Source organism: Oryx dammah, unplaced genomic scaffold (assembly GCF_014754425.2).
Source record: "Oryx dammah isolate SB20612 unplaced genomic scaffold, SCBI_Odam_1.1 HiC_scaffold_26, whole genome shotgun sequence".
In the NCBI taxonomy this organism is placed as follows: domain Eukaryota; kingdom Metazoa; phylum Chordata; class Mammalia; order Artiodactyla; family Bovidae; genus Oryx; species Oryx dammah.
The window spans coordinates 10,540,136-10,564,945 of record NW_024070210.1 but is presented as its reverse complement, the minus strand read 5'-3'; the positions used below and the strand labels follow the sequence as shown (position 1 = coordinate 10,564,945).

At 41.4% G+C, this 24,810-nt stretch overlaps 1 protein-coding gene across 1 annotated transcript in view; it reads left to right on the top strand.

Annotated features, from left to right (window-relative positions):
• The window catches only part of TSHR (thyroid stimulating hormone receptor), a 177,267-nt gene that overhangs the window by 122,666 nt on the left and 29,791 nt on the right, over window positions 1–24,810 (top strand). The window contains exons 6-8 of the mRNA XM_040225987.1: window positions 305–382; window positions 3,533–3,601; window positions 17,685–17,762. Of these exons, the coding sequence (XP_040081921.1) occupies window positions 305–382; window positions 3,533–3,601; window positions 17,685–17,762 (225 nt within the window). The remainder of the gene's footprint in view (window positions 1–304; window positions 383–3,532; window positions 3,602–17,684; window positions 17,763–24,810) is intronic.

Genomic DNA, 24,810 nt, shown 5'->3' with positions numbered 1-24,810 from the left:
TACAGTATTTGTCACATGAGTCCTCCCCTTTGCACATGAGGACTTTCAGAAATCTCAGCCCACACTCAGAGCTCACTAGCTCACTGCACAGGTAGGGCTCTGAATGCATGTCCACCTAGGTCAGCTCTCACCACCTCACTGGACCTCTGAGCCACCAGCAGCTAAGAAAAGTCAACAACACCTAAAAAGAAATAAGATAAAATGGAATCGTGTCAGGTTATATATTTAGGTGCATATATACAGCAAGAGCCCAGCTCCAGAGGTGTTTTTTTTTCCATCAAGTGTTTTTGTTCCTCTCTTGCAGTGAAATTACAGACAACCCTTACATGACTTCAGTCCCTGCGAATGCTTTTCAGGGCCTGTGCAACGAAACCTTGACACTGTGAGTATGGCCAGTTCCACTCCTCCAGCTCTGGAATTTTTATCTGGGTCACTGTCATATTCCCGCAGGCCATCCAGGAACCACACTGCCATACAGTATGTTGCTCTTTGGTCTGCCAAGGGCTACACACAGTAGCAGTGGCACCTGTGGCATGGTGCTCTGCAGCTGACAGAGTGGTTTAGGCAGCAAGACAAAGGGTAGTTTCTTACAGAAGTGGCCCGCACACTCTATCTGTGAATGGCCATTCAGGTTTTCCAGACCACATGGCCTTGGTGGCAACAGTTCAACGCTGCCATTGTAAGGCAAAAGCAGCCACCCACAATACATAGACTAATGAGCACAGCAGCTATCTTCCAAAGACATTTTATTGACAAAAGCAGGCAGTGGGCCAGATTTAGCCTGCAGGCCTTATAATACAATATCATGTATCCATTATCTCAATTGAACAGAGGAAGAATCGGATTAAAGCAAATTTAAGTGACTGTCCCAAGGTCTCTGAGCTAGAAAACAGCACTCCTAATAAGGGCTTTTAATGCTTTGCACTCATACTTCAGCTGTGTCATCACTAACTATTACTAAGCTCCTATGATGGGATATTGGATAGAAAACATAGTCCTTCTCTATATCATCATTTTTTCCAGAGTTTGAATGGGTTCTGCTCTTGAGTTGTTCAAAAGGAAATGCTTTATTGGGGAAATTTGCAAAATGTTCTCAGGAAGGAGATCTCATAGGGGTATAAAAGATAAGTTAACTTCCCAGGCCATAAAGAATTCCCTTCTTTGGTCAAATTAACCACAAAGTAAAGCTGGGACCTCATCAAACGATCCCCACCTGACTGGTCTCAGTACCACTGTTCACGTTCAGGCTCGGTGGGTGTTTGGCATGAATTGTTATCCAGCTTCCTTTCTTGGGTCACACTGCATCTTCTTCATCAATGTATCCAAACCTGATCGAATTATCCTCCAGCAAGATTGATCCAAGACTCCACACAACTCTTTGAAGGGCTGTTTCGAAGCAGTCTCGGGCCAGCAGTCTTGACCCTGTGAAGCAATCTCAGCCTCTGGAACTCTACTCAGAGTGGAGCGTTTCAGTTTGTCCTTCTCCAAACAGGAGGAGAGCTTTCTTAAAGAAACAAGAGGCTCCTTAGCCACCCTTTCATTTGACCACACAGCAAAGACTGGGGTTTAGTCTGCTCGGTTCCAAAGCTCAAGGCCATTTGCATCTCCTGTAAAAGCTTCCCCTGTGCCATTGGCCACGCATCATACATAAACACCAGTCTCAGTTTCCTTATAGAACGTTACCTCCACCTTTTGGCGTTTTTCTCTAAGGACTCATATCACAAGCAGCCCTCTCCATTGGAGCCTGGTCTTTGTCTTACACCCAGCATGGGGCCTGATAGGCATTTGATAAACCTCTGAATGAGGAAACCTCAACTTTCCTGAGATCTAGAAGTGGGGATGCCACGGCTGGTCCACTACCTTTTCAGATGACTGTTTCTACATTCCTGCAAAAGCCCTTGCTTCTTTGAAGCTCATGCTCAAAAAACTGTAAACACTAAAGGGTATGTGTCCAACAGCAAAATTTGTACCCATCTTCCTGGTAGGATAGAGTTTCAGTGAAAATTTGCACCTTTGGTTCCTTCTTTACTATGTTTTTCTTCCTTCACTAATTTCCCTTTTTGAGACCTACATGTCCAGTAAGATTGTTATTTAATCTTCTGAAATGTAACTCCAACAAAGAACATTTTTATTGTCTAGGTCTCTCAACCAATTCTGGATAAACAGAAATGCCCAAATTAGGAGTTCTCACATCTTCATTCAAGAACTCTAGTTCAGGAAAAATTAACTTACGTATAAAAATTACTTACGTTTCCCAGCTTGGTGCTGAGCGTCCCTGTGCATTGCAGTCCTTACCCAGGACACCTTCGAGCTAGAATTAAACTCACTATGCAACTGTTTCAAACAAAACAGACCAACAAACAGGATAAGTTCTCCACAACTACCTAAGGTAAATCCAAGTTCTCAGGTCTTCTCGTAAGCGTCCACACCTCACATTGTTAAATGTCTGGCTACCCTGTGCTCCCAGCAACCTCTTGATGAGGTATCAATTGATCATACTTTGACAGACAAGGAAAACTGAGGATAATTGAGGTTGAGAAGTTCTCAGGATCACCTACTGTGAAGTGACAGACCCAGGTCTCATTCTAGATTTGCAGTCTCCTGCGTGCTTCTTGTTGTGTTTCCAGAGTTCATGGGAGGCAGACTACAGTCGTTTCCAGACTTCCCTTAAATCACCACTAGCTGTGCCTGGCTGTGGTCCTGACAGCCTTCTCTCATCTCCAGCCGAGAGCTCCCAGGAAGCCCCTGCTGCAGCCCTGTGCAGACCAGACCTCCCATGGCTTTGTGCCCTTTTGGTGGGTGGGAAGAACTGCTTTTGAATTCAGAAATCCTGATTCTGGACAGCTGTGCATCAGTGTGGCTTTGGTAGATCACCTCCACCTCTCAACCTGACTAGGAAATGCAGGCGACAATGCTTCGGTCCAGCCCTCGGAATCCCTGTATAAATTAATTAATTGCAGCAACATAGCAGCAAGTTAAAAACATTAAAATTTCCCCAAAGCCCAAGGTCTATCTACTTTCTTAGATTTGTTTTTAAAGGTCAGTTTAATTCAGTTCTCAACCATTTAATTAAGCATTTAATCTGTGGTAAGCCCTGAGGATTAAAAACATGAATATAAATACATTTATATTGCATCTGAAACCTATGCATTCAGATGAATGATGTCTTTTAAAGTGCTCTTCTTAAAAAACAGCACTTATTTCTCCATCTTTGACATTGGGTTAACTCCTAAAACTTTTTTGAGTATAGGTAGAATGTTTTTTAAGAAGTCTTTAATGATTGCAAATCTTTGTTCATCAAAGTGAGTCTGCTTCTGAGAAACAGGAGTCAAGTCTGGAGGATGAGAACTCAAACTAGAAAATATTATTCCATGTCCCAATAAAGACATACGGTAAAGTTTGCTTGTAGGGCTCTTAGATGGGATCTGAGAAACTTCATGCACATTTCTGGCACTGAAAAAATGAAGCCCGACCCAAGGGCCAGCTCTACCTCTCATAGGTCACTGATTTCTTCTCTCTCTGTTGATTATAGGAAGCTATACAACAATGGCTTTACTTCAATCCAAGGACATGCTTTCAACGGGACAAAGCTGGATGCTGTGTAAGTCAAGGGTTGCCATGAAAACCATTATTTTTACCCTACACCTCTAGCAGCTCCAAGAAGGACCATTCAGTGGGTCAGAATTCTGCTAGAGATGGGTTCCCCCAGAGCATTCCTCAACCCCAGGGTTAGTTAAAGCAAGACTTGGGGATGATGTTAAGAAGCTCTGCAAGAGCCAGCTTTTAGTGGACACTTACATTGACTCCAATTCTAAATCCCAAAGCTTTTATCTTTAATAAAATGGAGAACCATAGTGTCACCTTCAATTACCTAGTAGGAGTGTGTGTGTGTTTGTGTGTAAATATTCATCTACTAGGTTTCGAGGCAGTCCTAGTACAGGTTTGAGAAGAATTTTTAGACAGAGCATTTCAGAAGGGAGTGAGTTTATTAAGAAGAGCAAAAATAAAGTGGGCACTGCAAGCACAGCGAGCTAACCTCTGACAGACTAGGGAAAGCTGACAGTTTTCATGGGTTAGTAGCCAGTTTTTATAGCCTTAAGACAAAATTCCTGCCGGAAGGTTGGTGTTAGGTGATTGGTTGGGGCGCCATAGGGTGTCTGCTGGAGTGGGCATCTTTGCCTAATTGGGAGTCAGGGAGCTTGTTAGTGATGATCAGGGGGCTTGGGCAAGGTTACAAAGGGGCTTGTCAGCTTCAGAGGTGTCCTTGGTTCTGGGCTCCACTTCTGTGGCGTTGGTGCAAAGCTTGGCACCTGAGGCCTTGATGGCACAACTCCAGACTAGGTCCATGAAGTAAACAAGGGTCTTAATTAAGTCCAAAGCTATTCAGACCAAGAGGGTTTTCACTTAGTTTTTTTCTGACATGTTTTCAGGAAAGGTGTCAGTTTATATTTGATTCATTCAGAAAGAGCTGAAAAGCCATATCCCGATTTTGCCTTTACTGCAAATGAATTATGCCTAGAATAGGATGTAAGCAAAAAAGACAGTCTATCAGGTCTCTGTGGTCCCCAGCATCTGTGCCAGGGCATGCTTTGCATGCTTTGTGTCTAAGACCTGGTAGACTGTTTCAGCCATACTGGTGTGTGATTTAACCCCATAGCTAGTAAATGACAATTAGCTTTTGTAGAGTCTGCTTTCTACAGTATGGTGGGCTAAGTAATTTGTAGGGCCCTGCTACTATGAAACAACTAGATCACATATTTAAAAGTTTCATATTTTATGCCATAGCTCCGAAGAGAGGGAAATGAAACAAAGTAATTAAGCAGTAGCTAAAACCACAGTGGTGGGTAGATAGAGAAGGTGCAGTTCCCTTGGACAGCTGCCGGCATCCATGGTGCCAGGAGATGAGATTTCAGTCAGGTGAAGTGAGGCAAACCTGAGACCCCTGGGTTAATTCAGGGAACCTGGATGAGAGGCAGAGTGGGACCACGCTAGTAGAACCTCTGGACTCCTGGCGGAAACAAATGCAAACCTCTGCAGAGGAGAGAACCCCAAGGCAGGCTCCCAGGTGTTTGATTTGTTTTATAACAGTTTTTTGAGTATTTTTAAACAATTGTATTTTTTTCAACTTCAGACATTGTTTGCTTTTAAAAAAATTTGCCAGTTCATTTCTGTAATTTCATCTTTTTTTGCCCCCTTTAAACATTTCATGCATAGATGTTTTATATTCTGGAAAATGATCATTGCAAAATCTGAAGACCTATGTTTCTAGATCTTTTGTGCAGTATGATGCTTCTCAAACTTTACTGGGCATATAGATCATTGGGGTGGGAGGGTCTTATTAAAATGCAGAATCTGATTTACATAGATTTGGGATAAACTCCAGGATTCTACATTTCTAACAAGCTTCCAGGTGATATGATGCTGCTGGTCCATTGACCACACTTGAATGGGTGGCAGAAATAACCTGTACAATATATACTAATAAGTTCAAAGTCTTTATACCTTGGTGTTACTCCCTGAGTTCTATTTGAAGTGGGGTCTCACTCTTTACCAGGTTTTTGGATTTCTTAGTAGTTTTTATCAAGTGAAGATCCGAGTACCTTTCTCTAGACTGTCTAGTTGTGGGCTCATTCAGGTTGATGTTAGTCATTTGTTTAAATATATAACTACAGGGACTTTCCTGGTGGTCCAGTGGTTAAGACTCCGTCCTTCCACTGCAGGCAGAGCGGGTTCAATCCCTGGTTGGGGAACTATGATCCCACATTCTCTGTGGGATCACAAAAAAAAAACCCCAAAAAACAAAACATAATTACAGGTAAGTCTGAAAAGACTCAATGGAGTAACGTGAATACTTATACGTCAAACTTATTTATAGTATTGGAGAGACCCTACTTCTATCTTAACTTTATGTAAACATCTCACACAATCCTTCATTTATTTTTCAATACATTTACTGAACACTTTTTACAACCCTGTGTGCGTGTTAAGTTGCTTCAGTCGTGTCTGACTCTTTGAGACTCTATGGACTGTAGCCCGCCAGGCTTCTCTGCCCTTGGGATTCTCCAGGCAAGAATACTGGGGTGGGTTGCTATGCCCTCCTCCAAGGCATCTTCCCAACCCAGGGATCAAACCCACATATTCTGTGGCTTCTACACTGCAGGTAGATTCTTTACCGCTGAGCCACCGGGGAAAGCCCTCAACGATCCTGGAACTCTGTGATACCAAGATGAACAAGACCAATGCACTCCCTGCCCACACCAAACACCCATTCCAGTGGCCTCAACTTGAGGGCAGCAATATCAAGGGTCAGAGTATACTGGGGAGAAATGCACCCAATCCAAAATATGCATTTCAGATGGAAAATAATGCTAATAATCCTTGCTTGGAGACCTAAGCATGATTTTCTGTAGTTATCACATGAAAAAATTATTAGCATTCAATTTTAATATTGCATGAGTTTAACCAAATATTTTTCCTCTTTATACTTAGAAAGCCATGACCCTTAGGGCAATAATCTTCCCAGTTCAAATTTTCTATGAATGAAGTGGGGAATTGGGACAAAATAATTAAGTCAGTTTGTAGATACTTAGGGTATAGAGATTTCAGAAGACTGTCACACCGTTAGGGACATCAGGGTCATCACAATGTTAGCATTAAGGCAACAGAGAACCACATTTGCAAACGCTAGAAAGGGACAGTGAAGAACCTTTCAGTTAGGGAGATGAGAGCTAGTCACATGGCTCTGTATTATCCACACCATATCCAGCTGAACCCAAATTTGCCAGAATCCAAATTACTTTTCCGGAATTCTGGATAAGAAGGACAAGAAACCAACCTTGAATATATAATAATCCATTTCTAAAACTTTTGTTTTTCCATACACAAATGATTGTAATCCCCAAAATGAGGATCTGTGGACTTCCCTGGTGGCTCAGACGGTTGAGAAATGTCTGTCTACAATTTGGGAGACCCGGGTTCAATCCCTGGGTCGGGAAGATCCCCTGGAGAAGGAAATAGCAACCCACTCTGGTATCATTGCCTGGAAAGTCCCATGGACGGAGGAGCCTGGTAGGCTACACTCCATGGGGTCACAAAGAGTCAGACACGACTGAGCGACTTCACTTTCTACGAGGATCCGTGCTCTCAATTATTTGCTTCCTTATCTTGCCATGTTTAGTCATTGGACGATATCACCCTCAATCACTCTCAGGTATCTGACAAGAGATTTGGGTATAAAATTCAGACTTTTAAGTTCTGCAGAGCAAGGTTCTCAGTACTGGCTACCAATTTGAATCACCTGAGGAGATCTGGAAGCACTGATACCTAGATTTTACCACCAGATATTCTGGTTTAGTTGGTCTGAGTGTAGCCAGAGCATGGGAATTTAGAAGTCTCCTCAGGTGAGTCCAACCTTTGCTTTATGCAAAGGTCAAGAACCGTAGCTGGACTTCTCTGGTGGTTCAGTGGTTAAGAATCTGCCTGCCAGTACAGGGAACTCAGGCTCAATCCCAGGTCCAGGAAGATCCTAAATGCCTCTACAGAGCAACTAAGCCCTGCCATGACTACTGAGCCCCCACCCTAGAGCCCATGCTTCACAAGAGAAGCCACCACAATGAGAAGCCCAAACATCCCAAGTAGAGAGTAGACCCCGCTTGCCGCAACTAGAGAAAGCCCACACACAGCAATGCAGACCCAGTGCAGCCAAAACTATAAATAAACACATGACTTTTTTTTTTTTAATGTGGCTTTTTACATTTGATAGAGCTATCTAGTTGCCAGGCCAGAGCCAGGACCTGGAACCCCTAGTTCAAGACTCCTTCCCCTGTGCTCTGCTGGGATTCACTGCTGCTGACTTACCAGCCACCTCTAAGGCTTGGACATCAGATTCCTCTAGCTGCTGCTACTTGTTTCATAGCCTATGATAACATGTATCCTTCTTAGTCTGTTAAAGACGTGAAACACAGAAACTAAAAGATCTTGCAGATCTGTAGATCTTGCAGAGGACTGGACTCATGCTGGAGAAAGGAGATCACTCAAGACTTAAGATACAACCAGTGGAAGTTTCACAGAACAGTTACACCAAGCACCAGTGTTATTTGTCAGTGAGAGTCTGGCTTTACCAATGCAGCAAGGTCACCCACTCAACCAACTTCCAGAGGAGGTTTGAGTGAGGGACACCTTGATGAAGAGGTGGGCATGATCAAAAGTTATTAAATTCAAAGAATCGGGACTAAAATCAGTCCATGTATGTTTACCGTTTTGCTTCAAAACATCTCATGCCTGCTCATAACTGGCCTTTTGGTCATGTTTAGAGAACTCCACAGACACTTTAGGAGGTTTCCAGAGTGAATCTTCCTTTATTGGCAGACTACTGTGCTAAGAGGATCTGGGTGTAATCTGGTAGCCTGTTATTTTACAGTTTGGACATAAAGTCAGCTGCAGAATATCAAAAAAGTATAGATATATTTTGTATTGAATAAAAAAAGAAAAACTAACAATGGAACCATAATTCCTATCCCAATTTCTTCCCAGCCTTTGTGGTAAGAGAATAAATTGGGTTGGGATAAAGGAGTGCATTTCCCAAACTATGTTCCTTGAACTCTCTTTCCATAATAAATTAATGAGGCTTGCTTCTTAAAAGCTGTTCATGACCTTATGAAGTTAAATAAAGTGTACAGCTGGACTTCTTAGGTCTTTTGATAGAAGAATCTGAATTACTAGTATCCAGTAGGAGGATCTGGAGTAGGAAATAGGACCCGGCTCTAGTATTCTTGCCTGGAAAATTCCAGGGACAGAGGAGCCTGGCAGGCCCATGGGAGTTGCAGAGTTGGACACAACTGAACACATATGCACACACACACACACAATAAGAGGATACAGTATGCAGAGCTTCTTAAGGAGGTCTTGGTTCCAGGAGCCTCTCTCTGGACTGGCATGCCACAGAATACTTTTTGGGGAAAGCTACTGAAGACAGAGAATGAGTCGGTTGGATGGCATCAGTGAATGTGAGTTTGAGCAAACTCTGGGAGATAGTGAAGGACAGGGAAGCCTGGTGTGCTGCAGTCCATGGGGTTGCAAAGTATCAGACACAACTGAGAGACTGAACAACAAAAACACTCGAAAAATCTCTGATGGACTGACTGCCTTGTTGGGAGGCAGGTGAATTTAACAAGGTCTATTCAAGAGGCAGGCTATGGAGGATATAAGAGCCAGTAAAGTTTCAGATTGGCGAAGGCAATGGCAACCCACTCCAGTCGTCTTGCCTGGCAAATCCCATGGATGGAGGAGCCTGGTAGGCTGCAGTCCATGGGGTCACTAGGAGTTGGATACAACTGAGCGACTTCACTTTCACTTTTCACTTTCATTCACTGGAGAAGGAAATGGCAACCCACTCCAGTAGTCTTGCCTGGCAAATCCCATGGACGGAGGAGCCTGGTAGGCTGCTGTCTCTGGGGTCGCACAGAGTTGGACACAACTGAAGCAACTTAGCAGTAGCAGTAAAGTTTCAGATCATCCTGGGGTCTTCTGAAGTTAAATCTATGAAGAGGTTAGGAAGGGAGACTGTTTCTACCTTCCTACCAGGTTTCTTCTCAGACCATATCGTGGGCTCTGTGAGAGCCTTGGCTGATGGGAGAGGGTTTTTCTGTTGAAGACAGTGGATTTTAATTCATCAATTCCTGGAATTACAGTCTGTTCTAGTCACTACTATCCCTTGAAACATAGAACCAATGCATCATTTTCACATACTTTCTAGACATTTTTATGTAAGATTTGGAAGGGTTTCACAAATGTGGGAAATATTTCTTAACTGAAAATCATTTTTTCCTTGATTTTTAGAAGTCTAGAGCTGAGATCAGCAAACTTTTTCTGGCAAGGGGCAGATAAAAAATAGGTTGGTCTTTGTGGGCCATAAGATCTCAGTCATAGTTACTCAACTCTGGCTCTGTAGCTCTGTAGCATGAAGGCAGCCACAGGCAATTCATAAACAAATGAGTGTCACCATGTCTCAATAAAGCTTTATTTATAAAAATTGGTGGCAAGTAGAATGTGACCACATAGTCATAGTTTGTGAAACTCTGATCTAGATGCAGCCATGAAATTATAAGACTCTTGCTCCTTGGAAGGAAAGTTATGACCAACCTAGACAGCATATTAAAAAGCAGAGATGTTACTTTGCCAACAAAGGTCTGTCTAGTCAAGGCTATGGTTTTTCCAGTGGTCATGTATGGATATGAGAGTTGGATTATAAAGAAAGCTGAGTGCCGAAGAATTGATGCTTTTGAACTGTGGTGCTGGAGAAGACTCTTGCAAGTCCCTTGGACTGCAAGGAGATCCAACTAGTCCATCCTAAAGGAGAGCAGTCCTGAATATTCATTGGAAGGACTGATGTTGAAGCTGAAACTCCAATACTTTGGCCACCTGATGGGAAGAGGTCACTCATTGGAAAAGACCCTGATGCTGGGAAAGATTGAGGGCAGGAGGAGAAGGGGATGACAAAGGATGAGATGGTTGGATGGCATCACTGACTCAATGGACATGAGTTTGGGTAAACTCTGGGAGTTGGTGATGGACAGGGAGGCCTGGCGTGCTGCATTCCATGGGGTCACAAAGAGTTGGACCTGACTGAGTGACTGAACTGAACTGATCTGATCTAGATGTAGGTATTCAGTGAGGATGACCATTGTGTCACGAAATATGTAGTCTGTTTCTCCCAATTCTTAGTAAACGTTAAACGGCTAGCATGGGATAAAGATAAGAAGTATCTGGATAAAAATATTTTAGGGTTTGAAAGTTCATATTCAATCATAAGATAAAGATTTTTTTTCCAATCAGTATTTGAAATCTAAACTTAATCTCTGTTCCTGTTATAAAACTAAATGTTCCATCTATTCATTCTACCATAAGTTCTTAATTCCTGCTTGATAGAAACTAAATTTTTCTTAGCTTTATTCTCTTCCATAAGAGGTATCCTAACAATGCAAGGTAAAAATCAAAATAGTAATCATGATAAAGAGGCCTGGAACTGGAGGAAGATAAATTAAGGGCTGAGCTGTAGATGGAGAAAACAGAGGTCAGGTTTCCATAGTAATAACAAAATAGTACTGACTTTGTGATTTTAACATGGAGCTGTTGCTGCTAGCCTCAATGCGAATTGTGCTTTTTTTTAATGTAAACACATCAATATTCTATAATTACCCTACTAGTGTTCAAAGATTTTATTGATGTAAAATATTTTAACTTCTAATTTAAACAAGTTCTCATCCAAAACAGTGATTATTCCCCATTATCTGCCTCATGTCAGTGTGCTGAAATTAGCAGATTTGACCTCACCGAGACCTATTTTTTTTAAGTGTAACTGAAGAACATGACTGCAGCCAAGTTGGACAAATTCCACATTGAGAATAAGCACTGATGCCTCAGCAGCAGTTGGGTAATTAGTTAAAAGTTCATGAAAGTGATGGCTGGTGCGCGAGAGTACACATTCCTGTGATTTCATATGGAACCAAGTACACTGTCATCACTCAGATGTGTCAGATGTGAAATTAATAATAATACCAGCATCCCTTGCTCAACAGAAGTTGAACTAAGTCACACATTCATTCCTTGGAACCTCTTTTCCACCCCTCCATACCATCAGGCATGAGGACATTGCTTATCTCAGAACGTTTCATTCTCTGTATAGTATTTTCTATCGTCAAATTCTATCAACAAGCTACTAACTGACAGTAAACATTTGGGCAGGAAAAAAATACCATTTTGATGGGCTACAGGTGTACTGAAACACCAGTCATTATGGACAGAGAAGTCAACACAATCCATGTACTAATTAGCATCACACATTATTACAAGCAAAACCCCACAGCTTGGAGCATTGGGAAAAGATGATTAGAGCAAAGATTATAGGATTAGGCAGGCTATTATTTCTTATGGAGTAAGTATTTGAACAGCTTGCAGGATATGCTCCAAGGCTGGCTCTTACCTCTGCCTATTGAAACCTTGAGCATTTTCTCACCTGTTACTGTTTACAGACAGGTATTAGATAGCATCACTGACTCAATGGACATGAATTTGAGTCCATTCCAGGAGATAGTGGAGGACAGAGGAGCCTGGCATGCTGTAGCCCATGGGGTCTCCAAGAATCAGACCCAACTTAGCAACTGAAGAACAACAGTCCTTATTTCTGCCACCAAAAGGACTTTTATGGAGCACTGAGGGCTGGACAGGGGTAATCTTCAATTTTCCAAATAACTGATGCTGTGAGAGGGAAACACGGTTCCCCACAGAAGTATTCCTGAGAGGGTCTCACAACATAAACAGGTACCCTACAGGGATTATGGAAATGCAGGCTGAAATTCTCCCTTCGAGCCATGATGTATCCTAAAACACCCCAGAGGACAAAGCTTAGTGGCACCCACAACTTGCCTTGCTGCAACGTCATACCTCTCCCTCTGACGTGTCCTCATCTAAACATAATGTAGAGGGTGCCTCGAGCTAGGAGGTACCCAGCACCTGGACCTTCATATATTTATCCAGCTTGTCTTTACTGAATGGCTGCTGCGTGCCCAGTGTGAGCCCAATGGGGATTAATGTGAGCCATGTCTGTAGTACTGAGTTCATCAGTTGGATAGTCTTCCGCAGCTCACTCCTGACCATCTTCATTTCCCTGACCATACTGTTTTTCCGTAACCGTGAGATACACCGCACTTAAATCAGCATGGGGCTTCTTAACTCCCCTCCCCTTCCCCACACTGGCCCCCACTCCAATATGAAAAAATTGGATATATCTTTTCTAGGAGGAACTTAATTTCTTCCAAGAAGTTCTCCAAGAGGCATACATGCTCCAAAGAGTAAAAAGGCATGGTATACATGCATGGTGCAGCGTCTATCTTATTTTTAAAGAAGATACCCGTCCTTTTCAAACAAGCTCTTCCAAGTATTTAGAAATCCTTTCAAGAAGTCTTTATTTTCACCTCAGACTCCAAGACTTTCTACTTTTTTTAGTCTTTTACATTCACCCTGTCTGTGGAAGAGAGTTTAGCTGATCCCACAGATATACCCTCCATATGAAATAATTGTCTGGAGTAGGTTACCCATGTAGCCCTACCAAGATTTGTGACTGATTTACCCAAGCTGGCTTACAGATTGTGGATTCTAGAGGAATCAGGATAAGTCAGGGTCAAAGACTCAATTTAAACTGATGTTCCCCGTGAACACTATATGATACATGGGGCGGATGGAAGTCCACACTTCTTGAATATTAAGGCTTCTGCAAACGTATTTCCCCACCCCATCCACTTTGCTTCAGAAGGAAGGTAGAATCCGCAATCTGAACCCAAGGTTAACACTTCGTGGCATTATCATCATCTGTGATAAGAAGATAGCCTCCAAACTGCCAATGGCAGAGTGGGGGTTTCATTTTTAAGCACCTCGTTATTTCTAAGGGATGAAGTGTACAAACAATCCTTGGTTTTAGAGAAGGCAGCCTCCCCCCAAAACTCAGTTCATCTCCGTTCAAGTTGGCTGCAACATCTCTTCATCCGGCTGCTCCCCTCCTGGACTCTGGCTGGCTTTCCCAGTTTAAAATCCTCTGCAGCATTTCTGGTAAACTGTAGCACTTATCAACCAGCCTCCTGATCCTTGGGGGCGTATTGAATATCCGATGAAAACACTGCAGAATTGGACAAGCAATTATTTAGTTTTACAATAATTTCTACTGATTAGAGCAGGCCGATTTGCACTTGCGGCAGTCAGAGATGAGGAGGAAAAACTGAGATGAACTCACCAATCCTTACATGATTTTCAGCAGTCCGGGAACAGAATGTGATCTGCAAATTGCATGGTCCAAAGAGAACAAAAGGGGATGTCAGTCGTTGCAGCACTTGTGCTGAGTTAGTTGTCTTTTCACAAAACCATGCTGTTCAAGATCTCTGCAGTTCTTGTTTCTCCAAGCTGGCTTTCGTCTGCTCTAGCTATCCCTGACCATGAACTCTGTAGACACGCTGAGTTGAAGCAGAGTCAAACAGTGTTCAAAAGAAGTCTTTGAGTGAGACTTACATGACAGCCATTCATTCAGAAGGCATAGACTGGCTGCTGTAACCTCTTACTTGGGTTTTTGTACATATATGAGGTTAATTGACCCCCTTCCTCCATTTTTAGACTTCACAGTGCTCTGGAAGCTTGATATCCAGCCATTGCCTGAAGAGGCCACGTCTGGACCATACCCTGTGGCATTTGTAAACAAGGCTGCTTATCACTGCCATCTGAGGAGTCAACTGGCCAACATCCCATATGATGATTGATTCTCTATTATTTTTTCCTTACAGTGAAAGTTTAGCATGGCCCACCTCATTATTTTGAAGGAAAAGTCCATTGCTTTTTTGATTCAATCCTTTATACCTTCATTCAGGAGATAGTTACAGAGGCATTGTACTTGGCATTGGTGATATAGCAATGAGTAAGACAGAGAGCTTACATTCTGACTGGGGAGATCACAGACTGTGGTAATGCCGTGAAGTCTGAACCTCCATTTGAGAAAAGATGTATAAGATCACACAGCATATTAAAAAGCAGAGAATTCACTTGCCCAACAAAAGTCTGTCTAGTCAAAGCTGTGGTTTTTCCAGCAGTCTGTGTGGATGTGAGAGTTGGACCATAAAGAAGGCTGAGCACCGAAGAATTGATGCTTTTGAACTGTGGTGTTGGAGAAGACTCTGGAGAGGCCCTTGGACTGCAAGGAGATCCAACCAGTCCATCCTAAAGGAGATCAGTCCTGGGTGTTCATTGGAAGGACTGATGCTAAAGCTGAAACTCCAATACTTTGGCCACCTCATGCGAAGAGTATTGGAAAAGACCCTGAAGCTGGGAAAGATTGAAGGCAGGAGAAGGGGACAACAGAGGATGAGATGGTTGGATGGCATCACTGACTCAGTGGACATGAGTTTGAGGAACTGTGGGAGATGGTGAAGGACAGGGAAGCCTGTGGTGCTGCAGACCACGGGGTCGCAAAGAGTTAGACGCGACTGAGTGACTGAACAATGACAACACTGTATGCAGCTGCAGTATTTGTCATTTGCTTAACTCCTCACCCCCATCCAGGAGAGGGAGACTTGGTTGGTGGCTGGTAAAACTCTTCGTCCGGCTGCCCCAGTGGAGACCCTTCTGCGGCTCTGAGGCTGCCCCCTCTTCTTCCAGGTTCCATCCTGGACAAAGGACTGGAGGGGCGCGGACGGTGGGCCAGGAGGGGCCGGGGGCCCGAAGCTCACAGAGGCACTGCTCCCGCTCTGCCTTCTGGCTGACGACAGACGCTGCCTCCCCCAGCTCAGTTTCAGACTCAGCCACCCTCCCTGTCCTCAGTCTCCCTCTGAGATTCAGAGAAAGGGAGGAGCAGCTAGTTCACTGAGGGGAAGTTCCTCTGTGCAGGCTCTGGAGAAAGCATCCTTCTGACTCTAAGCGTTCATGGCATACTGTTCCTTTTTTTTTTTTTTTTATTGAAGTATAGTTGACTTGTAATGTTGGATAGGTTTCAGGTGTACAGCACTGTGATTCAGTCAGAGATATATATAGATATAGTTTCTTGGATTCTTTTCCATTATAGGTTATCTCAAGATAACTGTACCAAGTATAGTTCCCTGTATTACACAGTAGGTCCTTGTAGTTTATCTAGTATCACACTATTCTTTTTTTTAACTGTTTATGTTGGAGTATAGTCGATTAACAATGTTGTGATAGGTTCAGGTGGACAGCAAAGGGACTTAGCCATACATAAACATGTATCCATTCTCCCCCAAATTCCTTCTCATCCAGGCTTCCAAGTAACACTACAGTAGGTCCTTGTTGGCTATCCATTTTATATATACCAGTGTCGTATTATTCTTATTAACCATCATCCTCAAGAATTTTGCATCATGAAGAGCAAGCACCATAAGCAGAAAAATGGAAGCACTGTCTATATCTAAACAAAGGATCTCCTAAGAGTCTCCACTGTATTCATGTTGCACCAACAGGTGACTACTCACTGACTCTAAACCAACTTGTCTATATGGTGAATTATTCTAAACACGTGTAAATTGAGATCATTTATAATAAGGAGATGATATATATACATATATAATCTAAAAGGAAATAAAGATATATATAGAAAGAAGATACATATATCTATATATTTATCTAAAAAGAAATAAAAAATATTTGCCAACTAATGTCCATCTAGTCAAGGCTATGGTTTTTCCAGTAGTCATGTAGGGATGTGAGAGTTGGACTGTGAAGAAGGCTGAGCGCTGAAGAATTGATGCTTTTGAACTGTGGTGTTGGAGAAGACTCTTAAGAGTCCCTTGGACTGCAAGGAGATCCAACCAGTCCATTCTGAAGGAGATCAGCCCTGGGATTTCTTTGGAGGGAATGATGCTGAAGCTGAAACTCCAGTACTTTGGCCACCTCATGGGAAGAGTTGACTCATTGGAAAAGACTCTGATGCTGGGAGGGATTGGGGGCAGGAGGAGAAGGGGATGACCGAGGATGAGATGGCTGGATGGCATCACTGACTTGATGGACGTGAGTCTGAGTGAACTCCGGGAGTTGGTGATGGACAGGGAGGCCTGGCGTGCTGCGATTCATGGGGTTGCAAAGAGTCGGACATGACTGAGCGACTGAACTGAACTGAACTGAACTTATATATATAATACTTGGTTTCTTTTTAGATAACTTTGTTTTCTAAAACAGCTAGGAGAAAAAAAGCCAGTTTCAAAATACTTGAAAGCTTTTATCCATTTAGAGGTAATTTTGTTTTTCAGGCTGATTTTATGACTTAAATTGCTTCAAAATTATTTTCCCCTCAAATGCCAAAGTGTCTTCAAAATGGAAAGATCAAAGTGTCCATCAGACCCCTCCCATGGAAGCTATATTCTATCATCTTAGCAGTATAACCTGCCAGTGCTCAGAACTGCCAGAGAAAATGCAGACCACCCAATTAAATGTGAATTTCAGATGAACAACAAATAACCTTTCACTATAAGAATGTTTCAAAAATTACATGGGAACTATTTATACTGAGCAACTGACACACACACATACACACAATTTATACTAAAACATTATCCATTGTTTATCTTAGTATCCTGCATTTTTACTTGCAAAATCTGGCAGCCTTTCCCCAAATAAAAGATTTGAATCTCTGCCAGTCCCCATCACCACTCACCACCTTCACTTTAACACCTGATATAAGCCCAGGCAGCAAAAGCAAATGGAAATATTGATCAGTATTGAGAAACAAAAATTTAGTTGGTATTGAAGAGGATTAAAAAACACAGGCACCATTGGCCAGGTAAATAGGGAATTGGGCAACTTATATAAAATCTTTAAAATATGTAAACTAGAGCATAAGCACATTCACTTTCAAAGACTTCAGCCATAATGAATGCATCTAGACCTTGCACAACTGAAACCTAGAATATTTTGAGTGCTTAAGACAGAAGAAGGTAAGATGTTTTCTAAATCCCTCTGTGTGTGTGCGTGTGTGTGTGTGCGCGTGCGTGCACACGCTCAGTCACTCTTTGTGACCCCATGGTCTAAATTCCTAGAAAACAGTTAACAGCTAAGGAGACCACACTCACATTTTATTTTGGCATTCATATTAATTTGCTTAACCTCGCCTAATCCATTCTCTGTGTGTGTGTCTCTCTTTCTAGTTACCTGAACAAGAATAAATACCTGACAGTTATTGACCAAGATGCATTTGCAGGAGTTTATAGTGGACCAACCTTGCTGTGAGTAAGACATATGGAAGAACATTTGCCTTTTGGTGCAGGGGAGGGAGGGGGCCATTAAGATGATTACCTCATGATGTTTATGGGGAGAGAATGTTGTTGTCTTGGATAAAGGTTTCTGCTAGTGCTTTTCTGCCCAGCCGTATAGGCTACTGTTCAGAAGAAAGTCCTTGTTCTTTCAGAGGGTCCCACACTCCACTGTGCCATCCTGATGCCTGATGCCACCTTGGTGTGGACATTCATGAAGGCCCTCTTATGGAAAAAAAAGACATATTTGAGTAGCTGACATTTGCAGGCATAAGGTCTACAAATAGGCAGAAGATACTTAGTCTTTGCCGAGAAATGACTGTTCTTTGCACAGTGTGTGGCAGTAAGAAGGAAGAATATAAACAGCTTGATTCACATCAGGGAAAATTTACTAGAAAAGATGAGATGTGAACATTTTTGTAAAGCAGCACAGAAAAAATTGTATGTGTGCATTTGCTCTGATTTATACTGATACCTCTGTATCTAATCATGATCAAGTCCTGTTGATTCTGTCTCCCACAAGCCTCTTTATCAGGGCCACCTTCTTCTTCCCCTTGATTTTGTCTTAGTTTAGAATTTCATTCTTGAGCAGTCATTCCATCCTTGCCAAAGTGGAACACAGCCACTCAGGAGAAGCACAAGACAATCCATCAGAGGCAAGAAGTTTCCATCTATAAATAAGAGGTTCCATCAAGTAGGGAATGGGTGCAGCCCAAGGCAACAGTCAGTGGTCCACAATCTTGAAGACATATACACTCACTCTTTCATTTTTAACAATTTCACTTCACTTTAAGATTGAATGCATCCCAGTTAAAAGGGTTTATGGCCTTACTTTCTTAACACACAGCCTCCATATAACAGGGCAGAGTGACCCTGAAAATCTCTCATACCTATACTGGGGTTCATTGATAACTCATGGCAAAGTACTTAAAAGTATTATGCATTTTTCTTCTTACAAAAAGACAAGTGAAAAAATTGTATTGACCTTTTCCATGATTTTTTTTAACCTTGAAGATATTTTTTAAAGACATCTTTAACTGCTCCTTTGAGATGAAAGGTGATATTTCACTAATGAATGAGGAAACTTGTTGCTTTTCTAAAGAAATGTGTGCTTTGGAAAGAGTCTTAGAAACAGGTATTTGGAAACATTTACAGTTATGTAATTTTCCTGATGAAAACAGTGAATATCACTTATAAAAATATTTTTAAAAATCAGAAATCAAATATTAACATGTTTTAAAATCTTTTGAATTGAGTTGCAATGGGTAAAATCCACATGTATAGTATATGAAAATGAAACATCTTTAGATTTAGTTTGCAGAAACTATTTACTGACATCTGAGAACATGAATTTCAATAAAAACATATTTGATTACTGAATAGGATTGAGAGATGAGAATCTTAATTTAGTAAGTACAGCCAAGCCTGCCCTATTCCATTTGGAACCATCTGTCTTTGTGAGGTAACTTTCAACTGACAACAATATAAACCAAAACCAAAATAAACTAACCCAGAAGCAGACCCTGAATAGCTGTATCAGAAAGGGTTAAACAACAATTTTCAAAATCAATAAAATATATTTAAGGACATTTTTGGTGAAATATTTTTAAAAAGTATTATTTGTCTTTATCCTATCCTTTTAAATGTATGGTTGGGCTTTGCTGGTAGCTCAGATGCTAAAAAATCCGCCTGCAGTGTGAGAGAGCAGGGTTGGATCCCTGGGTCAGGAAGATCCCCTGGAGAAGGAAATGGCAACCCACTCCAGTATTCTTGTCTGGAAAATCCCATGGACTGGTTCTTGAAACGATAAACAAAATTGATAGACTTTTAGCCAGGCTTACAAAAAAAAAAAATGCTGTGATAAAGAGAATATACTAGAAGCTTATAGAGACAAAAATCCTGTTACCTCTGAAGCCTGAAGAATCAGAATGCCATCTAGTCTTAGCAATAACATTGAAAGTTAGAAAACTACAGAGTATAGCCTTCAGATTTTGAGAAAAAGTAGAATTTCCAAACTATCTGTCGAAGGTGAAGGTAAAATAAAGACATTTTCAGATGTGCAAAGTCTCAACAACTTGATTTCCCAATCCCCTTTTCTGGGAGCACAGACCAATAGAGAAAAATGAGGAATTTAGTGGTCCACACAGGGAAGAGGCAAATGGAATTCCAGGATGACCAAAAGGGAAGTCTTAGGAATTTTGAGACCAGGTTGTCTACATCAATGGTGAAGGAGGGCTCCAAGAGAAAGGCTTACAAATAAAAAGGGACTAATAGATTATCGGACAGGGTATAGACTTTATGAAAAACTGGGCTGAGAGTTATTTTAAAAAACTTTAGAGCATGTGACAAGACTCAGCAAGAGGTCCTTCAAACCAAGATATGCAAAATTTTAAACAAGGAGGAACAGACATCTTGTGAAGAAACAAAAAAAGTTACACAAGAAATAAAATGAAATCACAGTGTGCACACTTGTAATAGCCATAATACTAAATATAGACAAGTAATGGCCATAATACTAAATATATACTTTGTGTAATGGCCATAACCAAATATGTCCTAAAAGTATTTCTGGAGAGTAGAGGCAAGTGTCAGGAGGGTGTATGTGGGTGAAGGAAGAGAGCTAAAGGGAGTCAGTGGGTGAATCAAAACCCAATAAATCAAGAAATATTTTCAATTATGGAAAGAATACTGAAAATTGAAAGTGGTTGCTTCCGGGACATCAGAAAGCAGAAGGCAGGCAAGAGCTGCCCAAAGGTCTGCTGTGTGTGGTAAGTTTCCAATGTAATTTGCTTTATAAAAATATATCCATGCATTATTTTAATATCGCAGAGTCAGACACGACTGAGCGACTGAACTGAACTGAACTGAACTTAGGTTAAATTTTAAAAGGATGCAACAAAAGCGTAGCAAGAGAGGACAATGGAGACTGTAGCATTTGACAGGCCCACAGGAGGAACGTAAAAATGAATGAGAGTTCAGCCTCATTCCTCAAATTCCAAGCATCTGTCTTAAAAGGCATCTCTTAACTAACCATGCATGGTCTTGTAACATATTTTAACTCTTGCCTTAAATTTTTTTTCAAAATCTTCATTACTTTGTTTCCCCTGTAACTTTCCGCCATAACTAGACTTGAAGAGCCTAGAGGAAATTGACTGTGTCTCATACTTTCTGTAATCCCCCCACTTCAAAAAAGACAGCAAATACTCAATAAGTATTTGATAAATTATAACTGAATATCAAATAGCCATGTTTTGGCTGTGATTTGGTATAAAAGCCCAAGCTGAAAAATCTTGTTGTTTATTTTATATCTAATAGTGTGTATATGTTAATCCTAAACTCCTAATTTATCCCTCCCCTACCCACTATCCCCTTTGGTAACCATATATTTGTTTTGTATGTCTATGAGTCTATTTCTGTTTTGTGAATAAATTCATTTGTATCATTTTTTTTAAATTCCACAAAAAAAAAAAATAAAGAGAAGAGAATTATAGTATGTGTATACCTCATAAAGGTATTTGTGAATGAATACAATCATTTCTGTTGACAAAAATGATCAAATTTGCCCAGTTAGTTTACCACCTTTTTCAAAAAGAATCTAACTTAAAACAGGTGCAGCATCTAAAGTGAGATCTTATCTCCAATCCTCACTAGTTTCTTAAAAGCCTTTTAAATTTAATTTCATAACATTTTTTACTCATTGATTTTTTAATCAATATATGATCTCATTTTCCACTTTTATCCTTTAAGAGGAGCTCTTGGTGTTTAAAGTCCCAAAGGAAAGAACACACTGAAATGTAATGCCTTCCATAATAAATAACCAGAGTCCTCCAAGGTCTAAATTACGTAACTTGCTCTAATAAGCATTTAACTTACTGTTGATAATGACTGTATTATAATTGTCCCACTTACTATTATAAGTAACTCCCAAGAAGACAGGATCTCTGTGATTATATCCTTGAGCTTGCATTATGGGTATCAACAAAAATAAACTTTAAAAATAAACTATTGTTGCTATTAGCTGATCAGATTAATCATTTGAAAATCTAAGAGTCATGGCAGTGCCATCTGGGTTTAGAGAAAAATAAACCTTTCATGTATTTCTTTTGACTCAAATAATGCTCTTCACAAGGTCATAGTATTAGATGGCTGAAAAATTGTGGCAGGGTTCTTTCTAGCATGCCCGAAGTCCACAGGCAGGTAGAATACATGATTTTTTAGGTTGATCCTGGGCAAAATTATTTTTTTTATTGAGGTATAATTCACATACACTATAACATGCACATTTTCAAAGTGTACAGTTTGATGAGTCTTGGCAAAACTATATTACCCTATCTCAGTCAAGACTTAGAACATTTTCATCTCCCAAAAAGTTCTCTCTTGATCCATCTTCCATAGATAATCACACATTTTTTTATTTTTCTGGTGTAAAAACTAGGAGTGAAATTGTCAGGTCTCAGGATAGGTGTATATTTAACTTTTACAGGAAATACTGTCAAACTGTTTTCCAAATCATTGTCTCATTTTCTAGTCCCAACAGTGAAGTATGAGCTTCTTACTTGCCAGTTTACAGTCTTATCAATCTTTTATATTCTAGCCATGCTTGTGGGTGTAAAGTAATATCTCATGGTGATTTTATTTTGTGTTTCTCTGATGATGTTGAGCATCTTTCCATGTACTTGTTAGCCATTTGTTTATTTTCTTTTGTTAAGGGCCTGTTCAAATTTTTTTTTTTAAATGAGTGGTTTGCCATTCAATTTATTATTGAGTTGTGGTCCTGCAGAAGAGTTCTGACCAGAATGAAATTAGTTTTAGTCCAAACTACCAGTCCTCTGTCATTCCTAGTTTATTCTCTCTTTCTGTTTCTCTTTTCTTTTTAAGGAGAGATAGCTAATCTAACACAAGGTGTTCATTTACTCACTTATTCTGCAGGCATTTTAATGAGCACCTACTGAACCCCATGGACATTATAAGAATAAGACACAGTCTCTGCCCTGAACGAGGTCACAATCAAATTCAGGAGTAATGTGAATAAGTAACTGTGAGTTTAATGTAAAAAGGATCATAAGAAGTATTTGGAGAATCGAGACCCCATTTCTGGTTAGGATGATCAGCAAAGGCCTTTTTAAAGGAGGTGGTGTTAGTGATGGGCTTCAGATGAGAGCTAAAAAGGCAACAGACAGAGACAGAAGTGGTAAGATGAAGAACAAAGGTAAGCCTAAGAAAACACTGGATATATTCTAAGAGCAATGACGGCCAAAGGACAGTGTCTGAAAAGTGTGCTGTGTTGAAATCATGTTGTGGGAATGTGGCCTCACTCAGCAGGTAAGGGTGGCCCACTGAAGGATTACCATGGAATATCAGTCATAGTTTTCATAATCCAGTACAGTTCTGAGGTCCTCTTCCACTCACCCCATGCCTTGTTGCCTTGGCCCCAACCGTATTAGCTCTGGGGAGCTGAGTCCCAGCAACACTGGGACCTCTCTCTACCTCCTGGCTATTTGGCAGGCACTTGCCCCCACAGGGAGGGAAATCGAGCCCAAAGACCTAACTGGCCTCGTGTTCCTTGTTTTCCTTTCTGGAGCAGCTCTCTCAGAGAGGAAGGGAACCTCCTAGGTGTGGAAGACCAGAGGTTTGTCTGCTAGGCTGCTCTGCTCTGGGCTGAGAAATGAGTTGCAAAGACAAACAGATTTCTTGCCATGCCTGGCTTGGGCACCCAGCCAGACTCATGGCAAGGGAATTGGGTTGTTGGGGAAGCAATCAAAGCCATCCTAAGTCTTCAGGGGCCTTGTCTCCAGGGGCCTAGCAAAGGAGAGGGCCTGCAGCCATTCTGTGCAGTCTATGAGAGCTGTGGGGAGGGTCACAGGAGAATCTGAAGAGAAAGAGTAGACAATTACCTTTCTAGAATTGTGTGTGTGCTGGCTTCTTGCTAAAAACAAAAGGATGGTCTGCTTCAGCCCTAGGAATCTTTGGACCAAAGGAGTTATGTCAGCCACTAGGGATACTTTATTGTTGTTGTTCAGTTGCTAAGTTGTGTCCAATTTTTTGTGACTCCATGGACTGAAGCACGCCAGGCTCCTCCATCATCTCCTGGAGTTTGCTTAAACTCATGTCCATTGAGTCGGTGATGCCATCCAACCATCTCATCCTCTGTTGTCCCCTTCTCCTCCTGCCTTCAATCTTTCCCAGCATCAGGGTGTCAGCTCTTCACATCAGGTGGCTGATGTACTAGAGCTTCAGCAGTAGTCCTTCCAGTGAATATTTAGGGTTGATTTCCTTTAGGATTAAGTCCCCTTCATGGGTCACAGCCTTGTCATAATGAAGGGGATGGCATAACTCAATGAAGCTATGAGCCATGCTGTACAGGACCACCCAAGATGGACCAGTCCTAGTGGAGAGGTCTGACAAAATGTGGTCCTCTATAGGAGGCAATCCACTCTAGGATTCTTGCCTTGAGAACCCCATTGAACAGGATCCTTGATTCCCTTCAAATCCATATTTATTGATTAGTAGAATCTCTTACTATCATAGCCATTGGTATGAGAAGAGGGGATTAAGACTTTAGTCAAATAAATCTCTAATGATAAGGTTACTTTTTACAACTATTGAGAAATTTTCAGAGCACTTCCGTACTAGTGGCTCAGATGCTAAAGCATCTGCCTGCAATGCAGGAGACCTGGGTTCAATCCCTGGGCTGGGTAGATCCCCTGGAGAAGGAAATGGCAACCCATTCCAGTATTCTTGCCTGGAAAATCCCATGGACAGAGGAGCTACTAGGCTACAGTCCATGGGGTCACAAAGAGTCAGACACGACTAAGCGACTTCCCTTCCCTACTAGGGAGATGACTCTGGTAGAAGGATGATGGAATTATTGCAAAGATCCTCAAAGTGGTACAAATCTTTGGGTTTCTTCAATTGACTAAAAGCCCAGCTACTATTATCTTCAAAAGATGTTCACTTGATCAAGTAGAGGTTTGACAGAAAACAACAAAATTCTGTAAAGCAATTATCCTTCAATAAAAAA